Source organism: Etheostoma cragini, chromosome 19, assembly GCF_013103735.1.
Source record: "Etheostoma cragini isolate CJK2018 chromosome 19, CSU_Ecrag_1.0, whole genome shotgun sequence".
Classification (NCBI taxonomy): Eukaryota; Metazoa; Chordata; class Actinopteri; order Perciformes; family Percidae; genus Etheostoma; species Etheostoma cragini.
In genome coordinates, this window is record NC_048425.1 from 8,818,534 (window position 1) to 8,827,275 (window position 8,742).

Below are 8,742 nucleotides of genomic sequence, written 5' to 3' on the forward strand. Positions count from 1 at the left end.
TATATGAAGGCTGTTAATAACACAACGAAAACCAGCCCTCACTGTGCTGCGTTCTGAAATTTCGGGGTCATATACGGCACAAATTAAAAGAAAGTCGCAAAACCTTAAAAAGTAAGACAATGTTATTATACAGGTTACACACAGACATATCTTAAATATAATTTAGTTCTACTCAATCCAAGCAGTTTCCTGCAGTGTGTTATATTTCATGTTTATTTGTAATTGTATTCCATGTCGCAGTGTTCCTCTTTTCAAATATAACGTTATAGCTAGGCCTACATGTAGGTTAGGCTAAACATGTTACTCTCTGTAGTTTTTAATACTTTTTTTTTTCAAAGAAACTACAAAGCTTCGTAAGGCTTCCGCCGCACACTTGTCTACCATATTCTACCGTGGACGTAGGATGCTGGACCGAAATCATATGTATTTCTGAACCTGGAGATTACGAGGAGACACCGAAGGCGGCACAAGCCTTGTCGTTGTGTTCAGTGGGTTGCTTGACCCATTTTTCTCCAGTGGTAACGTCAATATAACTCACCGCAGATTTAACTTTATTAGCTAGCACTATGCAGCTGTCTGTATAAATGCTGGACTTTTTCAGGCACCAACACTAAAGCGTTAAAAGAACAGACTTCTAGCTGCTCTGCTAGCTAGCTAGCTAAGTAGCTAGCTAGCTAGCTAAGTAGCTAGCTAGCCACATCAGGAGGAGCACCAAATGCCCGACGCCGGTGTCAAATGCTAACCTAGCTATATTGTTAGCATCTTAGCAACTGTTCCGTCCACTTGAAGGCATCTTTGAGTCCTACGATAGCCTAACGTTAAATACAGTCTATGATACCACAGATATCAGCAAAATGACATCAGCTTCAACTAAAGTAAGTCATTTTACACACGAACCATTGAGAAGTACGTTAACGCTAGTTTGCCGCCCTAGTTAGCCCAGTGAATATAGTGCCCTAACGTTTACTAAGGTTACTTGTTATTTATACAAACGCACGAGCCCCATTATGTTTCCCGCTGCTGCACGCGGGAGCGAGGAAGAATATCAGTGGATCACTTCAGTGTTGAGAGAAGAGTTCAGAAATTAAGATAACGTTACTTGATCAGTTCTTTGGGAAACGCTTATAGATCCTTCTAAACAATTTGACGTGTTTTAATTGGTCATGTCTTGAACTGATCAGTTTAGAATTCTGTGCAGTCATAATTTACATAACGCTTCTTTATACACTGCCGTATCATGCCCCTCAGTGCCAATGAGACACGCTCCAGCATACAATAATATGCACAATAAACAATATAATGCTTCCAGCTTTGTGTCAACAGTATATGTGTGGTTTGGTTCTTCACTTTTTCAACACGACAGTGACTCTGTGCACAAAGCCAACTCCATAAACACCACCTCACCCCCATCCAACACCCAATCGGATTCACCCGATTCGATTTGTATTATGGTTCGATAGTATTGCGATTTCCTTTTACTTCTTTAACAAAAAAAGTTGAAAAATACACTTCTAGAAACAATATGTCCTAAGAAATTTCTAAAAACTATTTGTTTTCTAAGAAGAACGCACATCATATGACATTTATTTACTTTGTAAAGAAGTACACAACATGGATTTTCAGCATTTTCTGCATTTTCTGCTTCAGAAAACTACAGTGGCCAAGGTGGTTCATACAAATGCAAAATCTACAACACATACAAAAGTTACAACATTCGTGTTGCAATAGATGCAGTTTGAATGTCTTTTGCATTTGTGTTGTGGCTTTTGCACCACATTAAATTAAAATTGCAATACAGATCACATTGGCACGCATGTATCGTGAAAGAATCGAATCGGGACCAAAGGTACACCGTCCCAGCCCTTTTGACTATGCCTTTAATGCCCGTAGTGTTTGTATAAAAATGGTCAACTGTTACATATGGCTGACTGGATTGTTCAGTTGTCTACATACCTTTGGTCATGTCGTAAATCTCTGCCACTATATAATGCATTGATCGTGTGATTGTCTCCACACCATGTTGTATGATACGTAGGCCATGGAACTAAATATTCAGTTTCAATGTGCTTTCTGCAGGTTGGGGAGATCTTCTCTGCAGCTGGAGCTGCCTTCACCAAACTAGGAGAGCTCACCATGCAGCTTCATCCAGTGGCCGACTCCAGTCCTGCAGGGTAACACACACACACACACACACTCACACTAACACTCACTCCCTCTTACTACAGTTTTTCTCAATTTCTAAGACCCATTTCATTAAACCCTCACTCATTTTTCAAAACTGTAAACACAAAACCAAATTCTCAATCTATATTCACAAAGCACTTGACTCTGCTAGTAAAGTCAAAGAATGCTTTCAGATCACACACACAGTCAGTCAATAATTAAACACTACAGAGCATTCATTAGACATTACCGCAAACATTTCACACAGTTTCCAGGGCATGTAGTCACAGAATTCTCTTTTGTTTTTATACAGTAAACAAATTTTGCAATGAAAGCAAAAAGTACATCACAACTTGTACAGTGAATATCTGGTAGGCAACGCTGCAAGTAGTGCAAATACTACAATATTGAATCTCTGTATAGTAGGCACTTGTAGAATAACACAGTAATCCAACAGCATAAAGCCAAAGAAGACAAATTGAAAAGCACCTGACAATACACAAAAAAAATTGTAAAGGCGCAAAATCAGGCAATCAACATTTAATGCTCCTGTGCCCTCTATATTGGCTTTTCTATTCTCTACAATTGGTTTGATCGCCTTAGAAACGTGTGTACAATTTAGAGTTGTGTGTAAATGACGACAACTGTGTTGTAGTTGTGTTTAACCTTTGCTGCCCGTGTTAACCATTTTGCGACACGGTAGCATCCCAGTGTGAAATGGGTTTTAGCGAGTGAGAGTGTGTTTAGAGTTTTACAAGAAGAGTGACTGATTCAACAAATAGCTTTAGGCCACGGAGCATTTGGTTCAGAGAAAAACTGTAATGGGGAATGAGCGGTTAGAGGTGTGGCGATGTTCCATACACACCGTTTTCATGTCAGATTTCATTTATAAAGAACCATGAACCTAACCCATGTGGGTGCTCCCCTTTAGGGCTGCACAATATTTGTTGTTTTAATCTTCATATGGGCACTTTAAGTAACATTTTCAATGCAAGACTTTTACTTGTAACAGAGTATTTTAACAGTGTGGTATTAGTACTTTTTAAATAAAGTAAAATATGTATACTTCTTCTACCACTGGAAACGTTTTCCTTTCAGTTGTTCTAAAAACACTGAAGTCCATTTCCCTCCCGTCCTCCCTCCAGCGGTCAGACCAAGAGCACAGTGAAGAGGAAGCTGTATGAAGACGGAGCGCCGCCCGCCGCCTCTGACGGCCCAAAAAAGGTCATCAAGAAAACCCCTGCTAACGTTGCCATGGCCACGCAGGGCACTCCAGCTGCCATCGCCGTGCCCACAGCTCGGGTCGCCGTGGCATCAGGACTTCAGGGGACCGCCTCCACCCTGAAGAAACAGAAGACTGCAGGTGAGTCGTACTCATCTCCACAACATCAGTATTCCAGTCCCTTCTTCATCAAACCTGATAGTTAAACAGAAAAACAGTAGAATCCACACACTCTTTCCTTCACTCCTACGTATTTATTATCTTTATTGTTTGGTGTAGATGAATGTATCTCATCAGAATATTAACTTAATACTACATAAAAGCTCATGGTATGAAGGTATGAATCTACAACTATCCATCTGAACAGTTTTCTTTTTTACGCCTCAACTCTATCTTGTATAAATTATGTAAATTCTCTTTTTTTGTATTAATTGTAGCCTAACTGATGTTTTTATTTTCAAGGTTTTACAGTGTCCACGAACAGTACTTTACATTTCCTTTCTTGTGTGTGTGTGTGTGTGTGTGTGTGTGTGTGTGTAGACGTGACCCTCAGTGCTCTTAACGACTCAGATGTCAACAGTGATCTGGTGGACATGGAGGGACTGGGGCAAGGATCCAACTCCAAAAAACTCACCAACTTTGATCAAGGTGAGTGTGTGTACAACAGCTGACACGCACACAGGGGTTCATTTAGGAGGGTTATTGAGTAGGTTAAACGATACGGACCTCATATCTCATATGAGGTCCTCATATTTTATTTCATATTTTTCGTAGGGATGGAACATAAATTCCAAAACTCACGGACCGGATTAGAACGCAAATTTCTGTTCCTCATTTCGGTTTCAATTAATGTGTCAACTGAAATATTTTCCATCTGTCGCTGCGGACACAATGTATACCCCCCCTTGTCATTTTTGTTGCTATGAACGTGGATAGGGACAAGTGCCTACAACTAACAAAAAGCGTTGTCCAAGAATCACTTAATTAAATCAAATTTGGCATGTCTAAACAAAATCAACTACCATCACCAGTCACACCCCGTAAGACAATAGCTAATATTAGCAGTTAATTGCAGTTAAATAAAGAAACCGTGATTGTGTACAAATACTGTGATTAGAAAATCATGCAGGGTTTTCCTAACCATTATAAGACTTAGCTGCAGCACCCGAGCCGTTTTGGGTGACGCCTAAGCCAAATGAATGTAAAATGAATGTGATCTTCAAAACAAACTAAATACCACTCTGAAATACTGAGATCTAATGATTGTAGTTTGTGTATTTCTATAGCAGGTTTTGTCTTTAAGCTTTTTGGAGTGTTACTTATTTATTATCTGCTCTAGCTTTTCCAACGTTTTTAGACACAGATATGATAATGATAATAATGGTCCAAAATTATGTCAAATTGCATTTTTTGTTTTGGTTATTGAAAAACATCACATTTCTGTACAATTATATAATAATAGTTGCAGGCCTATCTTTGGGCTGTTGAGAGCCACAGATAGGGGAAGGTCAGGAAGTCAGAAAGTATTGATTGACAGGGGAAGACATTAGTAGTTTTGATCTTTTCATGGAATTTGTTGATAATAAGAAAACTTCTTAATTTAATAGGTCTGTTTTGTGTCTCTACAGATAACCTTAACCTGGACTCGAGCCTCATCATGAATCCCAGTGATCTGCCTCTGCTCTCCCGTTGACACTTAACACTTCCTCTGGACTTGAAATGATGGAAAAAAACTATAAAAGTCACACCCACGTTGTAACAGACTGGACTTATCCTTTGAGCCAGCAGATGGTGACCACCCACATCGGAGTAAATCTAGTAGTACTGAATATTTTTTTGTCACGCAGGACAGAAGTCCCACGCAGTCCCATTGCTGGGAGAGTTGTTGGCACTATCAGCATCTTTGTTTTTGTTTTTTACAGCAATCAGTTTTATTTTAGACCATTTTCACTCCTCCTCATCAACTTGTGCTTTGAAGGAACTGACTTTATGCAGTAAGGAAGCTGTTTGAACATTCATACTTCCTGTGTTGTGGTTTTTTAAAAAGAAAAGCCACAAAAACAAGGACAATGCAGCAGAGAGACCTCGGCTGCGTCAACAACACGAACGCTCCATCCATCCACATACTGCCAAAGGACAGCCATTTGAAAGCAGATATGTCTGAAAAATGTAAACAGTAATATTTGATTGTATTTCATATTCAATTGGTTCTTGCTACATTTTGCTAATGGTTGTGTTAACAAGTGCTAACACAAGTCTCTTGGTTAGTTTTTTTTTTTTTTTGGGTGTCGTCAGCATATTGTAGTTCAAGTGATCTGAGGCTACATTGATATTGCTACGAAACAAATATCTTTTGCTACGTTTACACCTCGCATCCACACGCTCTGGCGTTCCAGAGCCCCTAAACCGGAGACATTTGAAATCCCTTCTGACCCGTTTGAGTTTGGAATCTTCGGGTCGTGTTCCTGTCTCAACGACCACAAACGGAGGCAAAACCGACACTGACGCTAACGTTTCACCGCCTGATTGGGTCTTATTGGTCATGACGTCTCATTCTCTGAGACTAAGATTCTAACGTTACCATGTCAGCTACCAGCAATCAGCAACGCATACATGCTGCCTGCTGTTTACATTCAGTGTACTGGAATATTGAGGAGATTGGCGGTTTAGGCATGTTAGTTTAAACAGAGACTAGTTCTTCTACTGGAGCTAAAACACTTGGGGGCACGGAGAATGTGATTTGCTCAAAACACCGCTTAAAAACTAAAACGTACCAATGTAAATGTAGCCTGAGAGAAACTAGACGTCAGCACCTCCTCTCGGCTCAGTTTTTTAGCCCGTGATGGCAGACTTTGGCCAATCATGGGTCATTTCAGAGAGAGAGAGAGAGAGAGAGAGAGAGAGCGAGCGAGAGCAAGCATTCCTATTGGCCATTCTACAAATGCCAATGCATATGCACAGGCCTTTAGCCTGATTCAGGGGTGAAAAATGCTGTAAATTTCGCTATTCCAACATTGGCAACAACTGCCTACGCTGTAAAGCAATCCAAAAAAAGATAGCAACATTCTTAAAGAGAATCTGACAATAAATGCAATAAAACAAGTGTAAATATCGCCAAAGGTTTTTGGATATGGAGAGAAAAGGTTGCCTTCTGCCAACAGTAGCTAAAGGCCGTAGCTGTGCGCAATTAACATTTTTGCTCCATATCTGAAACGCTTCGCCGATATTGACACGTGTTTTATTCGTAAACATGAATTGCTCTAAAGGCTTTATAGGCTCACAAGTTTGTAAAGGAAACAGCATGGTAATCCTGGTAGAATCGCCAGTATGTAAAGCCATCAGGACCACAGTGAACACGAGGATGATGTTTTGTTAGGGATCCAACGCAACTTCTAGGCAAATCTCGCCCTACAAAGCAGCCTGATTGGTTGGGGTTAGGCATTGACCTTGAGTGGTTATGGTTACGATAGCCTGGCCAATATGAGCGTGTGAATGCTATTGAAGGGCGGGGCTTGCCTAGAAGTTACGTGGGTTCCATAATAACGTGGGAATGATAGAAATGAATGAACGGTTCTCGTTTTGTCGTTTGTTTAGCCTTTTCCAGAAAACTGCCTGCCCCAGCTTTAGGGAAAACATTATGGAGAAGTTAAAAGTATTTCGAACAACAAGACACTTTGAACTAATGGCTGTGGGGTTGGGTCCAGTATATTTTCAATGTATTGTAATACTTGTCCACATTTTTTCTTTCCTTTGAACTAAAGGACTTAAACTACAGTGTACAGTACATCCTCAAGACTGAGATATCAGAAGCTATTTGAGTAGACAGACCATTTTGAGGTATATGAGAAAGATTAAAAGAAAAACCCAAAACACCCTTACTAGATGTCTTTTCAGCTTTCAATCGCATCCTAAAGTCTTTATCAGCAGAGGAAGTTTTCCCAGTTGTCATTAAGACAAGATGCTGGTGGACGCTTTAGGGAAAAAAGTTAGTAAGTGGACCTTGAGATTTTTTTTTATGTCTGTGCTCATATTAAAGAAATGCCAAATATAACTTTGAAAAATAGTTTCGGAAAAGGCTTTTCCTTCTTTCTCACAGTCTAATAAAAAGATCAACGCCAATCTCATGTCTGGGCTTGATTGTGCAAAGGCAGTTAGCCTAGCTTAGCATAAAGACTAGGGAATCCGACGTCCAACGTCCATAAATACACCTACCAACACCTGGAAAGTTCACTGTCGTTTGTTCCTCTTCTCTGCTGACATGTCTTAACATGTTAACAACTGTTTACTATACTTGAAGAATAACCATGTATCCACCCAATAACTATAATGATCATAAATGCTTTTTGGAAATACTAACCGGTTTCATTTGATATCAATCCATCTTTTTGTAAAGTTGAAGATTGCTCTGGTTTTTCTGTAATAATACCAAAACCCTTAGCAGCCATGTACTGTATACACAAAAATGACATAAGTGATGTTTGTTTCTTTTGTCAACGTTGCAAACAGTTGGCTGTTTTTGTCATAGAATTCAATGTTGAGTGAATTTCACCTTTGAGGTGGCCATTGGACTCTATTAATTTCTGTCCAATATGAAATTGAACATGAAGACACTTAATATGAAGAGCTAATGTTTGGTTGTCCATCATCATGTCTGCTTTTTTTTTTGTTTCACTGGAGAGCTCTAAGTACACTAAAATAGCATTGTCTGCAGAAAATGCTTGTAAATACTAGCTAAATTAATTAAATTGCTAAAGCTAAAACTGGATTGCTGGCATAATTGCATAAAAAGAAGGTGAAGTGTTGAGAATAGTTAAATAAACATGGAAATAATTTTAATTAGTATGAACTTCTTGGAAATGGAATATTTTAATTTGGTTTTGTTTGTAAAGCTGCATCTACACTGAATTGCTGATTACAATTTGTAAGAAGATGAAGTTGCAGCAAAATGTGGAAATAGTTGTAATTAATAAGAATGTATTTAGAAAGCTGTAAAACAATATTGTAAGAATTGTTTTTTAAAAGATGATGCTGAAATGAGTTGCCAGCTATATGTTCTCTCATAGTACACAGTCATAGTATAGTGTGTTGAAAAAAGTCGTATGTTGAAAGCATTGATAAAAATGTCAGCATAGAATATCAAAAAAAAAGTTACAGTATGTAAAAAATAAAATTAAAAAAAAAGTCATTTTATAGTATGTTTTAAAAAAATTGTAAAAAGTCGTAGTATAGTATGATATAAAAAGTCACAGGAGAAAATATCTCTGACACTCTGACCCCAGCACCGGTTCCCCTCAAGGCTCATATAGTACATTCAAACAGCTCAGTTGGTAGAACCCTCTACCAACTGAGCTGTCCAG

General features: G+C 38.9%; 1 protein-coding gene and 1 long non-coding RNA gene across 2 annotated transcripts; one reads left to right on the plus strand and one right to left on the minus strand.

Annotated features, from left to right (window-relative positions):
- Window positions 1–509: 509 nt before the first annotated feature.
- On the minus strand, window positions 510–778 carry LOC117934888. The gene is made up of 2 exons (XR_004654589.1): window positions 699–778; window positions 510–658 (listed from the first exon to the last, which is right to left on the minus strand). It is a non-coding gene; the product is annotated as an uncharacterized LOC117934888 (long non-coding RNA).
- Window positions 697–7,738, plus strand: zgc:92664 (uncharacterized protein LOC436695 homolog). The gene is made up of 5 exons (XM_034856899.1): window positions 697–875; window positions 2,077–2,171; window positions 3,309–3,526; window positions 3,926–4,033; window positions 5,014–7,738. Exons 1-5 carry the CDS (start codon window positions 855–857, stop codon window positions 5,076–5,078), a joined length of 507 nt encoding a protein of 168 aa, XP_034712790.1. The 5' UTR covers window positions 697–854; the 3' UTR covers window positions 5,079–7,738.
- Window positions 7,739–8,742: the final 1,004 nt, after the last annotated feature.